Source organism: Pseudopipra pipra, chromosome 9 (assembly GCF_036250125.1).
Source record: "Pseudopipra pipra isolate bDixPip1 chromosome 9, bDixPip1.hap1, whole genome shotgun sequence".
NCBI classification, from domain to species: Eukaryota; Metazoa; Chordata; class Aves; order Passeriformes; family Pipridae; genus Pseudopipra; species Pseudopipra pipra.
Genome location: NC_087557.1, coordinates 18,319,180 through 18,343,138, shown reverse-complemented (window position 1 = coordinate 18,343,138; position 23,959 = coordinate 18,319,180). Strand labels below are relative to the sequence as shown.

At 50.0% G+C, this 23,959-nt stretch overlaps 2 protein-coding genes across 3 annotated transcripts in view; both read right to left on the bottom strand.

Annotated features, from left to right (window-relative positions):
* Nucleotides 1-418: 418 nt before the first annotated feature.
* On the bottom strand, nt 419-1,914 carry DIRAS3 (DIRAS family GTPase 3). 2 transcript variants are annotated; one of them, XM_064664902.1, is made up of 2 exons: nt 1,807-1,914; nt 419-1,312 (listed from the first exon to the last, which is right to left on the bottom strand). In XM_064664902.1, exon 2 carries the CDS (start codon nt 1,225-1,227, stop codon nt 631-633), a length of 597 nt encoding a protein of 198 aa, XP_064520972.1. In that variant the 5' UTR covers nt 1,228-1,312; nt 1,807-1,914; the 3' UTR covers nt 419-630. The 2 variants fall into 2 exon arrangements, with proteins under 2 accessions (XP_064520972.1, XP_064520973.1); XM_064664903.1 differs by lacking the exon at nt 1,807-1,914 and adding an exon at nt 1,552-1,658.
* A 5,312-nt stretch (nt 1,915-7,226) lies between these two features.
* WLS (Wnt ligand secretion mediator) overlaps nt 7,227-23,959 on the bottom strand; it is a 28,013-nt gene continuing 11,280 nt past the window's right edge. Inside the window, exons 2-12 of the mRNA XM_064664901.1 lie at nt 23,320-23,592; nt 16,655-16,779; nt 15,999-16,160; nt 15,021-15,157; nt 14,501-14,669; nt 14,226-14,323; nt 13,662-13,725; nt 13,229-13,372; nt 11,850-11,933; nt 10,289-10,442; nt 7,227-9,419 (exon numbers count right to left, since the gene is read on the bottom strand). Coding sequence (XP_064520971.1) covers nt 9,310-9,419; nt 10,289-10,442; nt 11,850-11,933; nt 13,229-13,372; nt 13,662-13,725; nt 14,226-14,323; nt 14,501-14,669; nt 15,021-15,157; nt 15,999-16,160; nt 16,655-16,779; nt 23,320-23,592 — 1,520 coding nt within the window. The 3' untranslated portion in view covers nt 7,227-9,309. The remainder of the gene's footprint in view (nt 9,420-10,288; nt 10,443-11,849; nt 11,934-13,228; nt 13,373-13,661; nt 13,726-14,225; nt 14,324-14,500; nt 14,670-15,020; nt 15,158-15,998; nt 16,161-16,654; nt 16,780-23,319; nt 23,593-23,959) is intronic.

Below are 23,959 nucleotides of genomic sequence, written 5' to 3'. Positions count from 1 at the left end.
CAGTGAACAGGGTAAGTCAGAGAACAGTGGGAAAAAAAGGCAAACAGCCTGATTATAACCTGGTAAAGCTGTAACTCCCAGAAATGCAGGAGTCTCAGGAACCGCACAGCACATGGGAAATCCTAATTTCTACCACGGAAAAATCACATCTTTGGTCTGTCAGTCAAAAATTTAAGCAGTCAGAGCCACATAAATGTTCATTTTTAGTGCAGATGCCTCACTTTGCTAGAGATTTTCTCTGGTCAACAGATTACTGAAAACAGTTTTTGAAGTCTACACATTAAAGATGATTTCCTTCAAGCTAAGAGGCTGGAGATATTTAAAAACTGGTGTGTACTCACAGGAATAGAGATGTTTGTTCTGACAGACATTTTTCTCCTCTGTAAAACTTCTTGTATTAAAAACTTCTAGTCAGAGGTAATTGTTAACATGGAACATTTATTGGTTTAAAAAAATAAACATGCAGAAGGCATCCTCTTTAAAACCAACATGTAAAATAATCCAGTGGGGGTTTTAGAGAAAAGCAACAGCTCTGTAAGGCATGGATTCCTCCAAATCATCCGGCAGAAATGTGTTTTCCATGGGAATCCACGCTCCGACTACACTGTGCACGAGTAGAGCCAAAGGCAATCACATAACAGAGCACTTGCCTTGCAGTTTATCTTTCTTTTTCTGCTGCTTGGATTTCTTTCCGTCCACCTGGAGACTGATAGTTCTCCTCTGCTCCAGATTCAGGAGCTCCTGGAACAGCTCCTGCACGTTGTAGTTCATTTTGGCCGATGTCTCCATGAAAGCACACTTCCACTTGCTGGCCAGAGCTTGCCCCTCGCTGGCATCCAGCTCCCTCTGCGTGTCATCACTTTTGTTCCCCACCAACATTATGGGGATTTTTTGGATGTCCCCTTTAATCTGACATATCTGGTCGAAGATGGGATGAAGATCTTCCATGGATTGCCTGTTGGTGACGGAGTACACCAAGATGAAGGCATGCCCCTTGGATATAGAGAGGCGCTGCATAGCAGGGAACTGGTGGCTGCCCGTGGTGTCCGTGATCTGAAGCGTGCAGATGCTCTTGTCACAGTTGATCACCTGCCGGTACGTGTCCTCGATGGTGGGGATATAGGTTTCCCGGAAAGTCCCCCTTACAAAACGCAGGACCAAGGAGCTTTTGCCAACCCCGGCTGCTCCGAACACCACCACCCTGTAATCGTTGCTCTGCTCGGGCATCTTGGCTGCACGGCGATGCGAGTGAAGGTCTGCACTGAAAATACCCGAGTTCCTCCAAGTTTACACAGCCCTACGCAGAGGTGGGCTGTGGAGAGGGAGAGGGAGGGGGGAAAGGGGGGAGAGGGAGGGGAAAAGGGAGAGGGAGGGGGAAAGGGGGAAGAGAGAAAGAAAAATGAACCCTTCATACCATCCCGGTAATGTTACGGTACGTTACTGAGATAAGCAATTAGAAGTCACTCCCCTCCCATCCTTTTTCCTTGAAATAAGCCACTATCACTCCGTCTCCCCCAGCCATATATCGCATGAAAGCGAAAAGGTATTCACCTGTAGCCATCAGCTCCACTGAGCAGCGAAACGGGACTGGAATCGCCTGCCAGCCCCGGGAAAGCGGTATTCCAGCCCCGGGAAGGTGTATTCCGGCCCCGGGAAAGTGTATTCCAGCCCCGGGAAGGTGTGTTCCAACCTCAGGGAAGCGGCGCCCCCCGCCCGGAGCTCCGCCGCCGCGGAAGGGAGGGGAGGCTCCGTGCCTCCATATATCCAGCCTTCCCCTCCAAACCCCCATGAAAAGAAATAAATTACCAGCACGACCACTTGAGTTACAGCCGCTGGAGCCGAGTTCTGCTGCTCCATCCCTCCCACTCCACGCACAAAGGCGCGTCTCCTCAGCCCCCCTCGCCGCAGACGCCCAAGCACTGACAGGCTCTGCCGGCTTTAAGTCACCCTTAGCATCTCCCGGCTTAAGTCTGATTGTGTTTTAAAACACTTAATACAGCTCTGCTTTCCGCCCCCGCTGTCATTAAGCGGGGCAGGGATGCCCTGACAGGGCTCCTCAGCCCTCCCCGGGGAAATCACCGAGCCCTGGGGCCATGGCCATCAAGGTCCACTCCATGTCCGCGCGAGTCCCTTCCAACTCGGAATATTCTAAGATTCCATGACTTTGTCTCCCTCACACTGACGGATAAAACAGAGTCGTTGTGTATCACAATCACGAGTCGCGTGTCTCCCGGTTTATTAGGAATTTCCTCAAACGCCGCCTCTCCGCACGTTCTCTCTGCGGGCAGAGTGCAGCACGCACAGCCCGGTGCTTGACAGGAGAAGGCGGCCGTGGGTTGAGAGCCACCCCCGGCTCCTCTTCGCCCCGTTCCGCCACAGCCGCCGCCGTGGGCTCGGCTCTCCCTCACAACCCTTTCCTGCCCGCAGGGCCCCGCCATGGGCTCGGCTCTCCCTCACGGCCCGTTCCCGCCCAGGCGCCGCCCGCCCTCACGCCCCAAAATGGCCGCCGGCGCCTGTGGAGGGCGCTCAAAAATTAACGCATTTCATGAACTGTTCATGGTTGGGGTAATATGTGGCTTTCTTACAACCTGGTCATATTGCAAAACGTGCAATGTGTAAAATTTTCTTCAGAACTGATGTTCTCTGTTGTTTAATCTTTGCATACTTTCAAGCCTAATCAACAAGAAGGGAGATTTAATCCATGAAACAGCAACTAACGAGCTCTAAGTGATGTTCAGGTGTTAGAAAAACAAATTGTGGGTAGAATTGCTTTGTTAAGGTTTAGGGCTCCACATGTTCCAGTGATCTCAGACCTTGGGTTGAGGTTAACAAAGCTTAGGAAGAAGGATTTCCACTGATAGCGGATGCAAAGAATGCAGAATTTACGGGCCACAGCGACATTTGGCAGAACTCCCAAGATAAGGAAGAAACTAATAAAGCCAACTCGGCAATTGTGCTGAAATCCGCTCTGATGGGGTAAAAGGTGATTCTGGCAGGGGAAATCATGACCAGTGACCCAAGAAACCCACTGACCTAAAATGTATAAGTAGTAAAAAGTTTTGATAGTTGGGGTGCTGGATTTGTGAAATTACACTGGGCACTCAACTCTGAAATAAATCACCAGTGTCTCTTCTCTCATTATTGGCTTGTTGCACACCGGGCAACAAAACCAATTTTTGCAGACATTATCATTCCTATTTGTGTTTCTGTCTCTGAGTTAAGGAATTTCTCCAGTCAAAGCACTTTTGGAGGAAACACTTCTCAGTCCTTCCCCAAGCTCATTCTTCCCAAACCATTTGTGGTTTTCCAGGTTATCATGTCTTAATTTCTCCAATCCTTGCTGCATCACTGACTCTGTGGTGTTCTCCCACCTTTTTTAAATCCACTTCTATCAGCCTTGTAATGTTTCCCCCTCCTATCCTAGACCAACAAAAAGTGTCTCTTTAGACCTACTTCATACTGATGTGGATTTTTTTGTCTAATCATTATGTCATACCTTTACTGTTCCTGTCTCTCCAGGCAGAATGACTTGTTTGTGGCAAGGCTCATAACCTGCAAGTCATTCACTTTACCTGAATCCCATAATTAATGTGGATTTTCAGAGCTGATTTACAAACCATCATTTCTGGTGTTTATGAGGTATTTATAAACTATCATTTTTGGTGTTTATGGGGTATTTATTAGCCACAATGAAATCCTAACTAGGAATGACTAGCTAATTCACTCTGTTTACTCAAAGGCAGTTACTTATTTTCAGATATTTTCTAAGATTTCCAATACTTGTCTCTAAGAGGTATTTAAATAATATCTCTTTCTAAGAGATAATTGTTGCATAAGTGACATGAGAAGCCAAGAGGCTTCTGTGTTCAGGGAAGGATTCATGACCCTCCTCCAGTCAGAAAGCAGGAAAGAAGCTGTGAGTCAACAGAGGTAAAAGAATGACTCTGGCTTCCTTAAAGAAGGGATGGAGAGCCGTGTCCTAGACAGTATAGTATCTCTGTCTTGGGAGGGACACAGCCATGAGATGCTGGCTCAGTGTCCCACTGTTGGTCAGGATTTGCTTGGGATGGAGCTGACAACGGCCAGAAAAATTCCAAAAGGAAATGTTAAATGGAAATCAGCTGTCTGGGAGAGCCCCTCAGGGAAGCAGAGCACAGAGGGAGTGGGGATTGAGGCCTGCTCCTGCTGCTGCTCTGGAAAATTGTCTGGGAAATTCCCGGAGCTGTGAGGTGCTGGACAGCACTGGGGACCCACAGGAGGGATGGGTGACAATAACAAGATCTCTTTTCTGTGGGGACTTTGCCAGGGATTGTTTCTGTTCTGTCAGGACTCCCGTGGGACTTGCAGAGATTGTGTAATTTCCCTGAGGAAATGAGGCACAGCACAGCACCAACAGCCTCCAAAGGCTCCCAGGGTTCGGCAGGGGGGTATCCAAGTGACTGGGGATACAGCAGGGAGAGTCAGGGATGGGCACCCATCCTGCTCTGTCTTCATTGGGCTCCATTTCCACTGCTTTTCCTCTGGAGGATTTCTATTCCATGTGGGAGATGGAGCTGGATCTTCACAGCCATTCCATCCATCTCCTTAATATTGCTTTGAATGTCACGATTTCTTGTGGAAAGGTATGAGGCAGCAGGTGAAGACAGAAAAAGGATTTTCCTCTGGAATTGCATAAATTGTTATTAAACCAGAGGCTGTATGTCAGTGGTGCATTTGCTTACCGGACAGGATGTTTCTTCCCAGCAATGCCGAGACTTGGGAGTGCAGTCCAGCCTGTACAATATTCATTGGGAAATGTACCAGAGTGGCTTAGCTATTGCTAAGCCATCACATCCATCTCATGAATGAGGGCTGTACTTGGAAGAGTGCCCTTCCTCTGGAAACTCTGGAGGGCTTTAAGCACAACAAAATGAGGACAGAAAAATAGGAGAAAACACAAATTCCACCTATTATAATGGATATAAACTTCCCTTGGCGTGAAATAATGAAACAGCTAAAGGATGGGACACTATTTAAACCATTTCATCAAGGAATTCGTTGCATGGAGCCACCACACATCAGTTCAGCTGAGCCAGAAACAAACACCCAACCTGCAGCCTGCCATGGGGAGCAGGGCTCTGATATCCCAGTGCTTGGCATGGCAGTGAGGAGGGACCAGCATGGACAGCCAGAGTCAGCTGAGCCTCTGCCCCTGCCACACTTACACTTCAGAGATGGAGAGGCACAAGGTGCCAGTAATCATAACCATGAGGAGAGCTCATATTTTATTTAAACCGCTACACCTAAAGCCTGAAGCTCGGATTGATTTCCTATAATAGAGGGAGAAACTCCCAAGAGCCACCGGCTCTTGTGCAATGCGGTGTCAGGTGCTAAGTGGGAAGCAGACCCGTGACATGTTTGTGTGCCCACCACAGAGCAAAACGTTCCAAAAATAAACCTGTCGCTGCTTAGTGCGTATTTTACCCCCCCAAAAAGTGCACTGACTATGCCATCGTTGAGGGCAGGAGTGAGTCATTACAACAGGAACCGGAGCTCGTCTCCTGCCCTTCTGTCCCCAGCAATCCTTTATTTCCATCGTACCAAAATCCAGAAAATAGCCTTGGGCTATTGTAGCCTTGGGCTACAGAATGTGGGGTGGGAAAGGGAACATGTTTCAGTGTCCCACAATGTTCTGATAGTCTGCGGGCTGCTGAGAGCAGCTTTGAAGAGGACAACAAGGAAACGCCAGCACCTCCCTCTCCTCATCCAGTGCCAACAGCACCATCAGACCTGGGCACCATCTCGGATCCCTGCTGGGATCTCACCCAGTCACAAGTTGTCTCCTATTTTTAAGCTGGGACACGCAGGCTGGCTCCATCCAGCAGGCACACGGTGAGACACAGCCACAGAACCTTCACTCACATCACCCTTCCCTGAGCATTTCCAAGCTGTAACGCTCCCTCCCTTTCAGGGGGATGGGCATCGGGGTCCAAGCCCAGTTCTCCCAGTGCCTCCCAGTCTCAGATTTCTAAGGAAACACAGAATCATGGAAACTCCCACATTGGAAGAGACCCAAGGACCACTGAGTTCAGTTCCTGCCCCTGCAGAAAATAATCCAATAAGGAAAACAAATTGTTCCAACCAAAGACCCTTTTCTGACCTCAGAACTTGTGGTCCCCAGCTCACCCAGAAAAGTCTTCCACAACCCATTTTCCCTTTGCTAATGTTGGTTGCTCAACAGCCACCCCAGCCAGACTTTAAAGCTACTCTCAGGTGGCTTTTCCCATTCCTGCCAGTTCCCAGTGTGTCCCTGCACAGCAGCACAGACACACAAAGCTCCCAGACCCCGAGCAGCACCTCTCTGGCAATGGGAGCTTCTACACATCAGCCAATTTCCCACATTTTAGAGATGAGGGATCGATGGTTTGTGTTCAGTCCAGCGGGAGCAGGTTCTGGTGGCAGCAGGTGGCAGCAGAGCTCTGCCAGGGCAGGACGCGCCTGGGCAGCGACACCCGGGAGAGGAGTGTGTGGGAGGGGGCGGCGGTTCTACAGTCGTTGGGAATTCATTAATTTGCATTGTTGCCGTTCATTAGGTCCCACAGTGCCGCACGGCCTCCGGTCTGTCTGGGAGCAGCCCGAGTTCCTCGCCGTGCAGGGCAGCTGGAGCTGCAGAGGGAATAGAGCCACAGGCTATGCCTAAAGCTCAGCTCTCAGATTCCCTCTCAGGTCCGATTTATCTGGGCAGCCCTTCCTGCAAGGGGACTTCAGGCTCTTGATACTGAACTTAATCTGTTTTCATCAAATTTTCCACTACTCCTTAAGCGCAAGTCACAGAATCATGAAATTGTTTAGGTTGGAAAAGCCCCCTGAGCCCATCGAGTCCAGTCGTTCCTCAGCACTGCCAAGGCCACTGCTAACCCATGTCCCCAGGTGTCACATCCACATGGCTTTTAAATCCCTCCAGGGATGGGAAATCAGCCACTGTCCTGGGTAGCCTGTGGGCTGGACGACCCTTACCTGAAGAATTTTTCCTTAATATCCAACCTGAACCTCCCCTGGTGCAACTTGAAGCCGTTTCCTCTTGTCCTGTCCCTTGTTCCCTGGGAGCAGAGCCTGACACCCACCTGGCTCCCTGCTCCTGTCAGGGAGTTGGAGAGAGCAAGAAGGGGGAAAGGGTTCACACTGACAGAGGGCAGGGTGAGATTATGGAGAAATTCCAACAACAAATTCCCGTGGCCAACAACAAATCCACAATATTGTATATTTTATTTAAATTAACAAAACTACAGGTTTTCCAGGTTGCTTAAAGCATTCTGTAAAAACTGAACTCAACCTAAACAAAAAAAGGATATATTTTAATAAGACCCACGGACTATTTCCAAGACGTATGAGTAGGGCTTAGGGATGAAAAAATAAAAAACCCACACACGCACACACACACGTCCACACGCCCCGTAAACAAACTGTTAGTGTTGGACACAGAATTTGGTTTGAAAGCTGTGGGTCCCAATTCATGAAGAGCCTTTACAAAACAGAATCCTAGAGACTAAGCTGGAAAAGAAACCATGGACACACCTATGGGAACAACATAAATATCACGTAAGGACCCAAGGGAAAAGGGATGTTAAAGTTGCAAAGTCGAGCGCTCAGCCAGGAACGTGCTGGAGTTACGTTGATGTGCATTGATTTAATTCACTTTGCAATGGAATAAATACTCCAAGCAGGAACACCTACTCAGCTGTGACCCTGCTGGGATGCTCCAGGGGCCGGGGGAGCTCGGGATCTCGGAGAGGGTGAACACAACAAACAGAATTACTTCCTTTTAAGAAAAGCCTGTAATAGCTCCAATCAATACAAAGGAAGCAGCCCTTTGGCAAAGGGGTCTGCTCAGTGTGTCACATTGTAACCAGAGGTACAGCTGGGGGTGCCCGGCAACCTAAAGGATGCAAGATGATCTTTTGATTCACCCTCTCTTTTTACCAAGTGTTGAGCTTTAATAAACGGATAGGAATAAATTTTGGGTGGGAATCATGATGGTACCTGGGCTGACAGCCTGGCAGCAGCTTTGGGAGCTTCTCTTCCTCATCTCTGACCCTTCAGCCACATACAGCAGCAGCAGACCCTGATCTTTTAGGGACAAAACTGGGAGGGTGGATTACATGTTACTAGCAGTTAACACTGCTTATTTACTACTACTACATTTACTATTGCCAGCTCATGAGGCTCTCTGGATGCTCCAGGCCCTGGGAGGTGTGTCCTGAGCAGCACAGACCCTTCTGGCCGCAGTTCTTCCCCCCCACCATTCACTGCTCTTAACTGGTCCCAGCACAGTCCAGTTCAAGCCTCCACCCCGATCAGTTCCCACTTCCCTTGCAGTGCCAGCAGCCTCCCAGCGTGGGGCTGAGCAAGCTCAGTGCCTGTGTTTGCTCTGGAAAAGCGAATATCGAAGATCCACATTAGTGCGTGACCAGCTGATTCTTTCAAGTCTGATAATCCCTGGAGGAATCCAGCTCTGCCAAGTGTGCTCCAGCCCAGCAGTGCATGGAGGAGCAGGACTGCCCAGCTCACAGGGATGCCCCACAACAAAAGGGAAAGATGGAGGAAGCTACAAAAGCCCACGAGCTGGCTGTGGGATCAGCACCCCTGGAAACTGTGTCAGGAGTGCTCTGTTCTCCTGCAACTCAGCTCAGCATCAAGGTTGGACATTCCCTGTATTCAACAAACAGCTGTAAACCCTACTGAGAATGCACGTTGCTGCTTCTACAAAAACCTTATAACAGCCTACTCCTCTCCCAGCTGTGCTTCATTCAAGGACAGAGGGTGGCTGCAGGGCTGCACTAAAGACTCAAACTTGGGTTGATACAGTTACAAATGGTGGAATTAAATGTTTTTACAACGAGGATTTAGTCCCTCTCCCCACCAGCACCTTGTGTAAGTTGCACACAGGAGAAAACTTGGACTACTGAGTATGTGCTGCCAGCTGAGCTCCCTGCAGCACCTTTTTATGCACCAGCACACACGGCCAAATAAAACCAGCCCCACGGCAGCTCTGCCCCATCCCGACGTCCAAACGCACGACTTTGCAACCCTAATGCCTTTCCAGCAGGGTTTTACGTGCCCGAGTGGAACACAATATACACATCCCTCCCCCCAGGAATAACTACACCATAGTAAAGAGTTACAAATGTTCTGCTCGGTGTCACTGCTCTGAGAACACACCAGGGACGGGGCGCTCAAGGAGCGAATTCGGCCGCAGAGGTCTCCTGCCAGAGGGACTTGTGTGTCCTCTGCTCCCACCCCAGGCCAGGGCCCCACTGAGGCACCTCTGTGTCACTCCTGAGCCTCCTTCCGAGCCAGCTTGTAAACCTCCGTGGGCCCGTCCACGTGGGTGATGGTGGTGGTGAGCTGGAGCTCCTCCCCGCTGTTCACCCCCAGGTCACCTGAGAAACAAAGTTGTTCTGTTAGGGGGTCTCACAGGAAATACTGGACAATTAGAAAGTGAAAGATCCGGTTTATTCTCTCCAGGCTTTCAGGAGCTGCCTGAGCTACAGACCAGGCAACAATTCTATAAATGCTTTTATTTACAGTTATTTAAATAGAAAGAAAAGAGAGACATTGAGAAGCTGGAGTGTGTTCAGGGGAGGAAATGGAGCTGGAGAAGAATCTGGAGCACCAGGAGTGGCTGAGGGAGCTGGGGTGGCTCAGCCTGGAGAGAAGGAGCCTCAGGGGGGACCTCACTCTCTGCAATTCCCTGACAGAAGGGTGGAGCCAGGTGGGGGTCAGGCTCTGCTCGCAGGGAACAAGGGACAGGACAAGGGGAAATGGCCTCAAGGGGTGCCAAGGGAGGTTTAAATTGGATATTGGAAAAATTTCTTCACAAAAAGGGTTGTCCAGCCCCGGCACACCTGCCCAGGGCAGGGGTGTAGTCCCCATCCCTGGAGGGATTTAAAAGCTGTGTGGATGTGGCACTTGGGGACATGGGTCAGTGGTGGCCTTGGCAGTGCTGGGGAATGGTTGGACTTGACGGTCTTAAAGGTCTTTTCCAACATAAATAATTCCATGATTCTGTATCAGCAAACAATGATTTCTGTACTACTGAGGACTACTGATAACAGAATCCAACAGTGCTGCCATTCCCCACTTGCCCAGACTTCAAAGAATCCCAAAATGGTTTGAGTTGGAAGGGACTTAAAATATCACCCAGTTCCAACCCCCTGCCATGGGCTGGAATGCCATGCAGAAGGCATGTGCAGAAGGCATCCCCCACTTTCTATCTCTTTCCCCCCTTAGGTCACTCAGAGGCACTCACCATTGGACTGGTCCTCGCCGTAGTTCTTGTGGGACGGCGCGTACAGGAACATGAGGGCAAACACGTAGAGGTTCCACATCCCGTAGATGCCCGTGAAGAAGGCGCTGTTCACCTGTATCGTTATGTCCCCCCACTTCCAGTGGCCTTCTGTCACCTGCCCAGGAGAAAGAGCAAATTCTGTACTTTGAGTAAATCAGCGAGAACAGCATCAATTCAACAAGATGGAGTAAATGGAGTGGAACAGGTTCAGTGAGGCAGAAGCCAGGCTGGGATTCTCCTCTTCAGCCTCAATCTGCAGGGAAAAAATGATCCTGACAAAATGATTCCATCAGGATTTCTTTAGCTTTGATGTCTCATTTAATGTGACCAAACTGCTCTGTTCTGGATACACCCGCTGCAACCATGTGCTCAGCACACAAAGGGCAATACGTGAGGACAAGCAGTGACATCCACAAACATCCAACTGCTAAAAATAGTACTTTTATAGCAGGAAAACCAGCGTGGATAATATGAGAGCTGATGTGCTGAGCACGGCCTCTTGCAGCTGTCTGAGGAGGGGGGGCTGACAGCACCAGCCTGAGACACACTGAGGTTTGTCAGCATCCAGGAAAATACCATCAATGTTAATGTTACTAGAAAATACACAGACTGCTCATACTGAAATGCTGCTTTCTGTTAAAGAAAGACATAACAGGGAAGAAAAAAGCTAAACTAGCTTAAAAAGAGAGCCATGGAGATGCTCCAAGGGCTGCTCTGCTCTGGAGCCAGGCTGGGAGAGCTGGGGGTATTCAGCCTGAAGAAGAGAAGGCTCCAGGGAGAGCTTAGCACCTAAAGGGGCTCCAAGAGAGTTGGAGAGGGACTTTGGACAAGGGCCTGGAGTGCCAGGACAAGAGGGAATGGCTTTCCACTGCCAGAGGACAGTGTTAGATGGGATATTGGGAAGAAATTCTTGGCTGTGAGGGTGGTGAGGCCCTGGCACAGGTTGCCCAGAGAAGCTGTGGCTGCCCCATCCCTCGAGGTGCCAGATTGGAGAGGGTTTGGAGCAACCTGGGATAGTGGAAGGTGTCCCTGCTCATGGCAGGAGGTGGAACTGGATGGGTCCCTCCCAACCCAAACCAGTCTGAAATTCCATGATTTCAGCAGCAACAGAAGCTCATTAGTACAGAGACAGTGTTGGAGCTCAGGATAAACAGGTACAGCTACTGCTGGGAACAGTCAGCCCAGGGAAGGCTGGATTCTGTCATGTCTCTGTGGGCACACAAAGCCACCAGAGTGTTTCAGTGTGAACAGAACGTTTTCCCCTTGCTGAGTTCTCAGAAATGACTAACCCGTGTTGGCCCATGTTCTGCCCAGCACAGCCCCAATGCTTTGGGAGCCAACAGCCTTTGTGCGGCTCCAGCCTGAGACATTTCATGGCAGAGCTTCAAACAAATGAAAACAACTTCTTAAAAAGCAACTTGCTGTCAAATGTGCTTGTAACAAGCTTGTCTTGTCTGACCAGAGCTGGCGTCAGGAGTGGCTCAGGAAGTGGCTTCCCAGGAAGCCCAGTCCTATGGCTCACCTGGCTCACAATGAAGAAGATGACAGTCATGGCTGCACAGGCCAGGGTGATGAGCATCAGGAACTTGAACCTAAAAATCAGCCCCTGTTTAGAGAGAAATGTCACTGGTCACATTAACAGAATCCACAAAACCCTTTTTTGGTTTTAGGATAGACAAGACATGAGTATAAAAAATGAAAGAGAAAAAAAGGGTCCAACCCACGAAACCCCAAAGCAAAACAACCTCCACCCACTCCTGTGCCGTGCTCAGCACAGCCCATATCCTCCGCTCCCCACACGTCTGCGCTGCTCCGGATGCTCCGCGCGGGCTGGGATGTCTGGACAGCGCTGCCTTTCCATGACATTTGCTCTGGTGACTGATTGACCAGGAGTTAATTGACGTGGGAGAGGCGGCGGGTCGGTGTGAGCTGGGTCCCAGCCTGACAGCTCATGGGTCTTGTAAAACAAACATGGGGGGAGTCGGTGTCTCAGCACGGGCTCTGGTCCCACCACACTCATCCTCACCCTCAGCCTGGCTGGGAGGAAGCTGCAGCAATTCCAGTGCCTGGCAAACCCACGCTGGCTCCACAGAACAGAGATCCCGAGACAACCTCAGGCTCAGGATCTATCCCACTCCTCACCGTCCCTGCTTTCACTAGTTTTACATTTTTATTTACAAATGCTTTTGGTTTTGTGTGAGTGTGTTGGGGTTTTTAACCTGTTTTTGGAATTTAGGTGGAAATGTCAGTGTCTGTGTAATGACTGTGCCACACCACAACAACAGATGACTATTAATTTAACTCTTCCACACTAGATCCATGCTCACCAGATGTTTGGATGTCAAGCGTGGCAGCAGCAGCTCTGCACCACGAGCTGAAGGCCTGTGCCTCCTGCTAGAGGGAAAAACACTCAATATCTGCTTCAAATTCTCTCAAGTCTGATTTTCTAATTTTTTCTGTGCATTCACAGTGGGTGATCATGACTTGTGTAAATCAGAAGTGACCATGGTTTAACAGAACAACTTTGAGGATAAATATTTACACCCCCCCTGTGGAAACAGCTTAAGCACTGAGAGCGAGTTCCTTGAGTTTGACAGCTGGTAGAGGCAGGTAGGACAAGAACACATACAAAATCATGGGCTAAAAACAGGGATAATGAGCTGAATGTGTTGTGTTTTGATCCCTGTTTCCCTCTAGCAACTTGTTTAGGAAATGACAACACCAAAATTCTGAATTTACACCATGGAAAACCAGGTGGTCTTGGCAACACTTCCCACTAAACACAAAAATTATTCTTAAAGGTGGGGAAATGGAGGTGTGGGGAGATTATGGGTAGAGGAGTCTCAGCACAGACTTCGAGGTCCAAAAATAAAGAATCCATGCTCCAAGGAGGGCAGTTACCTCATAGTGAAGGCGACGAGCCTTGCTCATGGCAGGGAGGCTTGACTGCTTCCCACTGATGTTTCTGAACACTTGGAAGACCATGAAACACAGGAAGAGAAAATAGAGGCACAGGCAGATCCCTGCGACTATAATAAAGGCCATCTGGCCAGAGAGAGAGTTAAGGGAAAATTGTACAAATTAAAAAGAAATACCAGAAAACATTATTCAGGTGATGCACATATTCCATTCCCCAGTGACTTCCCCTCACACAGCACCAGTCCCCTGAGGTGTCCAGCTCCAAACCTGCCAGGACTGCTCCTTCCTAAGGACACTGGCATCTGCAGCGCCTGAGCCACCCCTGGCCTTCCAAAATCAGGGTGGAAGTTTCCCCACACTAGGAGGGGAACATCTCCCTCTCCTACTGACCCAGCCTGAGGCAGGGGAAGGATACAGCCAGCTCCGTGCCCACCTCGGTGGTCCAGATGCTGTAGAAGGGATTCTTGAGTTGCACCCCCCTGCAGAGGACAGAAAACACCAACTGTCAGAGGCCAACAAGCTCAGAGGGCCCCATATCCACTCTGCAGCCTGGGAATCACAGAATCATAGAATATCCTGAGCTGGAAGGGACCCACAAGGATCACAAATCCAACTCATGGCACTGCACAGACACCCCAACAGTCCCACCCTGTGCGTTGTTCAAATGTTCCTGCAGCTCTGGCAGCCTTGGGGCCATGACCACTGCCCTGGGGAGTCTGTTCAGTGCCCAACCACCTTCTGGGGGTAGAACCTTTCCCTAAGGTTTCACATGGGAATGGCCAGCTGCGCTGCTTTGCCCTGTGTGTGAGGCAGAGGTGAGGTGGGAGGTGTTTCCCTGCTGTGACATTCCAGCACACTTCAGAGCATCCACAGGAGCCTCTCCAGGCTCCAGGAGATGGGGCTGTGCATCCAGCCACGGGCTGAAACTGCTGATCCCTGCTGGGGGAGGTGACCAGGAGCCTGGGATTGCTGCACCCACCTCTCGCACATGTCAAAGATGAAGAGGCAGAAGGAGCCCACAGCTATGGGTCCAACTTGCTTCCAGTATCCCGAGAGCCGATTCCGCTCGCTTTGGTCCTAATCAGGTCAAGAGGTTTGGAGGAAGAGAAAAAGGGAAAGCAATTTAGCCTGAAGTGCCCTCACCTGGTGCAAGTCCCCACAGCATCATTTCCAACTCTCAACAAGTACAAGGGAGCTGCCAGGTATTGCTAGGATCAGAGCTGGAAACCCCCTTCCCATCGGTGTGATACCCACCATCATGTGCTCCCCACAGAAGATGATCCAAAACGAGAGCAGCATGGCATAGAAAATTCCTTGCCGAATGTCTCCGAAGAGCAGCATCCAAGTCCAGTCAAAACCGATGGAAAACCACTCTACAGGGATGTTAATGAACGTCATGGAAATTCCCAGAGCAAAGATGACCCTGGAGAAGCAGATACACCATCTCTTTCCAGTGTTCAAGGGAAGAACAGAGCCCCAAAATGCAAAGCTGTGCACAGAATGCAACAGAAGGAAATCCAGCTCTTTGGGAAGTGTCACCTCCTGCCACCAAACCCTCTAGGACTGATTGACTCCAAGTAGTTCCTCATTCTCCATGGGTTCAATGGGAAAGAAAAGAGAAGCTATGGAGCTCTCCTGCTCCCAGTGTGCCTGGGCAGAGGGAGGGGATGGAGAAGAGACAATTCCTGTCTCCCCAACCATGGGCTCTGCCATGGGGAGCAACAACCACCTCAGGGAGTCCCCTTGCTTGAGGGTCACCTGGGCCCCAACTCACTTCTCCAGCAGGACGGGAGCACGTGTCATCAGCGTGATCCTCCTCCAGTACCACACCATGATAATCAGAATGCTGGGGGTCAGGAAGGTCTTCATGGCAAACCACACCTTGGTGAAGCCTCCGTTTTGATGGATGCCCTAAGGAAAACCAAGGTGGAAGGTGACTGCTATACAGGGTTTAATGTCATCATTCTGTGCTTCTCCTTACAGGAGTGGCAGGAGAGGCACAGGCATGGCAGTGCATCCCAAAACATGGGCTGGCCAACACCAGAAAGGGAGCAGGTGCCCACTAAGCCCCCAGGCCGCCTAGGCAGGTTCCAGAAGGTCTGAAAACAAATACCAGCAGACACGAGGCAGGAGAGGGGATTCTGACACAGCATGGAAAAAGCTGGCAGAATTACTCCCAGACAAGTAACGGGACACTCATGGAGCCAAGTCATCGCTGGTGGGAAGAGCATTGGCCAAATGAACATGTTTCTCCAGTCATGCGCCCTCCCACCACTGTCTGCAGCCACCACAGCCCTGGCTCCCTGCTCCGCTGACAGGGACGGTGTGGGGAGGGCTTCCAGGTGGGAGAAGCATCCACGCGCACCAAGCCTCAAGGGAGAGCAGGAGCAAGGATTGCTGACAGCCATCCCAGACATCTGCATGGCCACAACCAACTCCAAGATCCAAATCCCCTTCAAACCCTGCTGTTCTGCTCCTCCTTAACTCGTACCCATGAGAGGGAGGACTCTGCATCCCAGCCAGACTGTGGTGGGGAGGGGAGAGCACAGGGGAATTCTCGGAGCCACGGAAAGAGCCCAGCATTGGAGGTGGTCACAGGGCTTGAGGCTTGGGGAGGGCTCCTCAGAAGAGCAAAGAGGGCATCCCTCAGGAAGGAGGACAGTCCCATGTGAGGCTGGAGCGGGACCAAAGGAGCTCAGGACAGGAAATAGGCCGGGCAGCCACCCTGGTGGGAAGCGGGACGGACACTCACCACGAGGCGGATGTCCTTGATCTCGCCGATGCCCACGTTGATGCCCTTCCTCTCGTTGACAGGCAGGCGGATGTTGATGAGGTAGTACTTGTGTGCCACGCTGCCGATCTCCATGAAGGGCAGGAAGTCGCAGTCGTAGTGCCGGCCCTCGGACTCCAGAGTCTGGAGAAAGGGCAGGGAGCAAAACCATGGCTGTCAGTCCCCAGGGACCACCACACCCCCCCACAGGGAGGGTCTGCAAGAGCCCTCAAACTGGGAGCACCAAAAGCCTGTTTGCCAGTTCCTGGGGAGAGCCTGTGCGAGACAGTGGCTTGGGGACATTTATCCTCGTTTTTATTGGCTTGGGTCATTGAATCAATAAGTTTGACCTCAAGGAGGTTCACATTTCAGGCTCTTTAACAGTCTTAAAGTCAAGGGAGCCTTCCAAGATGAACCTTTTACAACTCCCTGACAGGACGGTGCAGCCAGATGGGATTCAGCCTCTTCTCCCAGAGAGCAAGTGACAAGAGGAAACAGCCTCAGGTTGTGCCAGGGGAGGTTTAGGTTGGATATTGGGGATCTTCACAGAAAGAGTGATTCTATGATTCTATGATTCTATGACAGGAAGAGGACAACTCCCACCCATCCCCACTGCCAGCATTGCCCAAGCTCCTTACTTTCGGTGAGCCAAAGGTGCACTTCAGCTTCCTGTTCTCTATGGCATGAGCTATTTCTTCCCAGTCACTGAATGTGTCATCACGATAGGCCAGCGACACATCCAGCGTGATCTCTGCATTCTCCTCTGTAAAAGGGAGGAAACATGAGGCTTGTTATGTTCCCAGAGTAACCAGAAAGCACCATGTTCCTTTATAAAGAAAATTAAGGTGGTGAAGTTGAGCTATCCTGGCCTTGCTGGAAAAAACCTCAGAAACAACCACACACATGATGGCATTGATGTTTTTTATACATCTGATTTGGCTTAAGTTGTTCTCCAGAAGACTTTTGGAGCCCTCCCCTCCTTGCCCACACCTGCATTGACTTGTCTGTGCCTTTGCAGACGCCCCAACTCGCCCGTCAGTCACACAGGTGGAGCTCATGCCCCAGCAAGGTCACACCTCAGGATGGGCATCGGCCCCCCCAGACGTGTTCATAGGGAGAGGATGAGCTACAGCTGCTTGTAAATGTGCTCTTGCCAGGACACTGCAAGGAGGTCATTGCTGCAAGGAGGAAATGAGGCTGGAACAGGCTTATTTAGGTGCTGTAACTGAGCATGTTCATGAAATGAAGAGTTGCAGCTGAAGCTGCCAAGGAGTAACACATCAACATGTTTAAAAACCCGAAGCAAGTCTGTACCAGCTCCACCAGATGTAAAATCCTCCTGTTTACCAGGAACAGATCCCAGGGAAGGCTCTGAATGAGAAACACTCCAAAATGAGCATGTTCATGTTACAGCCCAGCCTCTTTTTATAGAGCACCAAATTCTCAGAGCCACAGCTGTTGTAAAAGCTACAGAGGATGGCTATAGAACTATCTGCCATGGAGAAGTTGGGGGGGAGTGTTGATCTGCTGGAAGGCAGGAGGGCTCTTCAGAGGGACCTGGACAAGCTGGAGAGATGGTCTGATTCCAATAGGATGAGGTTCAAGAAGGCCAAGTACCAGGTCCTGCACTTTGGCCACAACAACCCCATGCAGCGCTACAGGCCGAGGACAGAGTGGCTGGAGAGCAGCCAGGCAGAAAGGGACCTGGGAGTCTGAATTGACAGGAAACTGAACATAAGCCAGCAGTGTGCCCAGGTGGCCAAGAAGGCCAATGGCAGCCCAGCCTGGATCAGGAACAGTGTGGCCAGCAGGACCAAGGCAGCAATTCCTCCCCTGTACTCAGCGCTGGTGAGGCCACACCTGGAGTGCTGTGTCCAGTTCTGGGCCTCTCAGTTCAGGAAGGATATTGAGGTGCTGGAGCAGGTCCAGAGAAGAGCAACGAGCTTGGTGAAGGAACTGGAGCACAAGTCCTGTGAGGAGAGGCTGAGGGAGCTGGGGGTGTTTAGCCTGGAGAAGAGGAGGCTCAGGGGAGACCTCATCACTCTCTCCAACTCCCTGAAAGGAGGTTGTAGCCAGGTGGGGGTTGGTCTCTTCTCCCAGGCAACCAATAGCAGGACAAGAGTACATGATCTTAAGCTCTGCCAGGGGATGTTTAGGTTGGATATTAGGAAGAAATTTTTTACAGAGGGATTAATCAGACAATGGAATGGGCTGGCAAGGGAGGTGGTGGATTCACCGTCCCTGGAGATTTTTAAGATGAGACTGGATGTGGCATTTAGTGCCGTGGTCTAGCAACTGTGGCAGTGTTGGATCAAGGGTTGGACTTGATGATCTGGGAGGTCTTTTCCAGCCCAGTTGATTCTATGAAGTGTTGGGAGATGGCTATGGAACCATCCGCCATGGAGAAGGGCTGGGAGATGGCTATGGAACTATCTGCCACGGAGAAGTAGGAGATGGCTACACAACCCATCAGTTATATTTTTGTTGGGAATACGTGGTGGCACACTCATCCAAACTGATGGGAAGGGGCGTGGATGGGATCTGTGGTTGGGAGCTGCTATTTATATGTCATTTGGAGGTGGATGGGTTGTGCATCTGATGTGGGGGCATCAAATTTTTCTGAGCATTTTTTGGCACACATGATCTACACCATCCTGATCCATATCCAGTTCCTTTCCAGAGCTGCCACGAGTTGGGTTTCCATGAAACATGAATTTGCCATCTCAGATCTGCTGTTTAGGAGACCAGCAAAACAGATAAATGGGAACATAAGGTTGAACTTGGCCCAGCTAAAAAGAACTACAAACTCCATTTCAGAAGCCATAAAACCAACTGGAATGCTTGGGATTAAATCCAACAAAAACAGCTTTCAGTATTTCATCTTTGCAGTCCAAGTGTTGCTGCTGCCATCACGTATGAAAACCAGAAGGCAGAAGATGACTGCTTTGTGCTTTCCCAGGCCAATGGATTAGAGGCTCCCTCTGGATTTCCATCAGTCTCTGCATTGGGGTGACACCTCCCATTGGAAAAGAGTTTTGTGCAAAGACCCTTCAAGGCTGTCAACATAAAATATAGATATATACGTATACATACAGACGTACACATGTATTCAGCACATCAGACTGATGGCAGGGCTGGGTTAGTGGTTGGACTCAATCTTAAAGGTCTTTTCCAACCTAAATGATTCCACGATTCCCTGATAGTCCTATGCCAGCTCACTCTCAGCTTTCCACCAGCAACTCCCACTGTCCCTGAGGAACAAGTAAGGACATTGATACTGTCTAGCACAAAAGTGAATTTTAAGATTGGTGCTTTAGTCACATTAATATCAAAATGTCAGATGGTGAAGAGACAATTTTGGGGAGGGGGGATTGTCCTTTTCCTGCACAGCATTAAACAGCTTCCCACTGCCAGAGGGTAGGATTAGATGGGATATTGGGAAGAAATTCTTTCTTGTGAGGGTGGTGAGGCCCTGGCACAGGTTGCCCAGAGAAGCTGTGGCTGCCCCACCCCTGGAAGTGTCCAAGGCCAGGTTGGACAGGGCTTGGAGCAACCTGGTCTAGTGGAAGGTGTCCCTGTCCATGGCAGGGGGTGGGAATGAGATGAGCTTTAAGGTCCCTCCCAACCCAGTCCTTTCCAGTTATTCAGTTCTTCCACTCATGTTAATCAAAGCTCTCCAGAATTTCACAACAGTTAAAGGTAGAAATTTGTCTTATTCAGCACCAAGAGATGAAGTTACCCCTGCCAGGGACCCTTATCTCACAAGGACCACACCAGACACCTTCCCACAGCATCTCCAGCTCGGCCTTGTCTACACAGGTCTTGTAGATGATGTGTGGTTAATCTGGAGCCTGGTAAATCCATTTGGGAGGAGCAGCTGTGTGGCACTATGTGCCAACCTCACTCTGCCACAGGACTGGATTAACAACCCTACAGCACTAACACAGGGTCATTTAGAGGATCACTCATTCCAGGGCTGCCCAACAAGGAAAAGACATGCTCCTGTGGGCGTCCCAGCTTTGAGCCCTGTCCCTGATTCTCCCTTCCCAGGATTATGGGATGCTCCAAAGCTGGTCAGAGCTGTGACTCCCCCACAGTGAGGGACTCACGGTAATTCTTCCCATTGGCATTTTCCTGCCTGGGATCTTTTCCATGATTCACTTTAGTGTGATCCTTGCCCAGGATATCTTCACTCACATTACAATAGCCTAAAAATAGCAGAGTTGTTTCAGGAGGCGGCTCTGGGCCAGATGCACACTGACACAGCTGGCTGGAGAGAAGCCTAGGGCAGGCACACAGAAATGCTGGAATGATTCGCATTACACTTCCATGCTTCACCAGCTCCCTAAAATTACAAATCCTACCAAGGAGCCCAGAGCTGGATGAATTAGAGCAGGAGGCTGCAGCACTTGGCCCTCTGACTGTACACAATTGCATTCCAACTGCAAAGAAATTCCATCTCATTCCGGCCTTTCCCTTTCCCAGTTTTGGGAAGGGGTTTTAATAATTGAGTGCACAATGCATCAAAAAAAGATAGGACAGCTTGGGCACAGAAATAGCCTCTTCCTTGGAGGAACAGTCTGATTCTCTTCCAGCTTTCTATGAAGGATAAACACGGGGAAGTATCTCAGCTTTTAAACATCTACGTTCCAAAAACATCTGTATTTCAAAAACAGTGAAAGTCCAGAGCGAGTTCCCAAGGTGAAGTGATTAGAGCTGGTTGCTGGTGCAGATCCCAGGGGCATTCCAGGATGCTCAGCCCCTGCCAGGCTCTCCCGGGGCACCTTACCAGGGACTCCCTCCCCTATGTCCTGGGACAATCCTTGCTGGCTGGCTGAGCAGGGCTGACACAGACATGACTCCTGCTCTGCAGAGATGAGGAGTCAGCCATGAGTCACCAATGTCTCCTTACAGGCACAGCCTGACTGCCCTTGTCCTGGAGCATCCCTTTCCCAGCAGGGCTGCAGCACTCAGCATTCCTGGAAAAGCCAAATGCCAGTTTATTCTGTATGCTGGCCTTGCTTATGGATTGCAGAGGAAGAGGATGACCAAGTGCCCTTGGGGACAAAAGAGGGTGACAGTTTGATGTGGCTCAGCAACATCCCTTGAAGACGAAGGGGAACTCAGCAGAGCCCAGGACTCTGCACAGCACCTTCAGACCATGCTGTGGGGCTTCAGGAGCAGGGAGAGCAGGATGTTTCCTCAGGCATCAGCTTTCCAGAAGGATAACATCTGTGCAGTTGCCAGGCAGTGCTGCTTTCCTGGATGATCTGAGGCAGCTCCAAGACAGTCCTTACAACAGTGCCCAGCGGAGGCTTCACCAGCCACAGTGCCTTCCAGGAGTGTCCCTGGTTTGGCACCAGCCCCTGCTGGCATCAGCCACAGCACAACAGTGCTAGCCTTGAGGGCTCAGAGCTTGAGAGAGAAAAAACTTGAATTGTTGCTTTAAAAGAAATGAGGTTACTTCACATCCTCACCATCCCCTTTACAGGAGCTGATCCCAGTCACCTGCTGAAATGGGGCTCTTACACTAGTTCCAGGTTAACAGCAGGATACAGACACATTATGCGATTATTTCACCTTAGCGAGATTTGTTCTTTTTTCTTTAAGATCTGTTACAACACAGTCTAGCAAGCAAGAAATGTGTTACTCACTAGTTTCTTAGATCTTAAATTTATGTCTGCCTTCAGCTTGGCACAAAGTATTGGAAAACAGCTTTTAAAATATTTCTTCAATGAAACAAAACCTTCAGGATGTGCCAAACAAGCTCACACCATAAGAAGTATTAATGTCCCTCATCTTCAAATGCTTCTTATAAAGAAAGCCAGCAGCTCCTGAACGCCAAATGGCAGGACCTGAGCAGTGACAGCAGTGACACTGCTCACCCCAGACCTCCCTTTTACTACCCAAGAGGTGGCCCAAGATGAGCTTTTCTGCTTTTAGATCTCAAAAAAGCTTCCCACCTTTGCAGGACTCGGTCACTGAAGGGCAGACAATGACCTGAAGCAAAGGCTCTGCTCTTCCAGCAAAAATGCTGCCAGAAGCTTGTTTAGCATTCCAGCAGCCTGCTCCAGGTGCTCAGCCATTCCTGACTCCAGCTCAGTGGTTCGACTTGAAAAGCCTCAGAACAAAGCGGTGTTTCCCTAATGCAACCATCTATTTCAGACTGAGCAGTTGAGGCCTTAAAGTCACAAAGCTGCTCTCTCTGAATTTCAGAGATAATTACAGGGATAAGAATACACATGTCAGCTTTCTACAGTCTCAGTTTTAACTTAATGATGATGCATTAAATGTAATCCCCGCCCCACACCTGGAAGGGTCCAAGCCCAGGTTGGACAGGGCTTGGACAACCTGGTCTAGTGGAAGGTGTCCCTGCCATGGCAGGGGTGGAACTGGATGGGCTTTAATGTCCTTCCCAACTCAAACCAGTCTGGGATTCTATGATTCCATGATAAATAGCTGGCAGGAACAGGTCCATGCTGAGGGAGCAAGTAGTGAAGGAAACAAAGCTGGCATGGAAACTCAGCAGATCAGCAGTGACCTCGCTGCTCCTATTTGCTGGTCCACATCCCCAGCTCCTAAACCAGATTTACTCCCTGAACTGATCCACCACACAGATCCAACCCAACCAGGCTGCAGCCAGGGTAAGAGCTACAGACACTCCAGTTCAACCAGTCTGAAAACCAAATTGTTTATTCAGTGTAGGTTAGGGTTGTTGGAAAGGGACTTTCTCCAAACACTAAAACATGCACACGCATGTACAACTTCTTCCAGGAAGGGGCAGAGCAGTCCTGCCCTTGCTGCTCCCAACATCATTTTGCAGATTTTAGTGCAGCATTATTTTTGAGTTTGGTATTTTTTCTTCTGTTTTGGGGGATTTTGTATATTTTTATTTGTGTATTTGTTTTGTATATATACAATAGCTTCTAACTGAAAGAGAGCAGGTTAAGATGGGATACTGAGAAGAAGTTGTTCCCTGTGAAAGTGGTGAGGCCCTGGCACAGGTTGCCCAGAGAAGCTGTGGCTGCCCCACCCCTGGAAGTGTCCAAGGCCAGGTTGGATGGGGCTTGAAGCAACCTGGGATAATGGAAGGTGTCTGTGCCCATGGCAGGGGGATGGAATGAGATGAGCTTTAGGGTTCCTTCCCAACCTAAACCATTCCATGGTTATTATTCCCACCTTCAGAACATTCCTGCACTACCTCACTGTGCAGGACACCAGCAGCCAACACGTGGCCCAAGGTAAAAGCAGCTTTAAGGGAAACACTATGGGAAATGAGACCCCAGGGGACAGAGCCACTCACTCAGGTCATTGTCCATCTTGAAGGCGATGTCCAGCTGCATGATGAAGAGCATGAACTGGAACCAGGGGCTCATCTCCTTGGTGGGCAGCGGGACATGCACAGCAAACACGATGTCGTTGGCCTCGATCTGCCGACTCACCGCCTCATCAAAGTCCTTCAGCTTCTTGCAGTGGTTGGGTCCCCAGGGCATCAGCCACTTGGTTTTGTGGTGGTTCTTCCTTACGTCAATGCACTTCACTGACATGTAAGGAACAGCTGTAGTGGGGCTGGGAGCTGTGAAGGGAAGAGAACCACATTTGTAGCATCTTCAGATATCTTAGACAGTGGTTTCCCCATCAAAATACACAGCTCCCCATTCAACTCTTTGAAGGCAATTTAAAACAAATGCACCCAATGCTGCTCCTTCACAGCTCCTTGATCTCACAGTCAAGTAATTAAGGTTATTACATCTACAGACATGTTACTGACTTTGTAGTGGGTTCAGATGAGGATTAGCTGAAGAGCCAGTATCTGCCAGTTCAGTCTCAGATACCTCATCACCCAAAATCATCCTGTGTTACTGAAAGCTTTTCCTATGCAAACACCCTTCCCATGTGCTCACTCAAGCAAATCCACAGACAAAGCATGTGCCCAGATAAAC

Excerpts from the sequence above, each read along its gene's own strand:
- DIRAS3 (XM_064664902.1), bottom strand. The coding sequence starts at position 1,227 with ATGCCCGAGCAGAGCAACGATTACAGGGTGGTGGTGTTCGGAGCAGCC.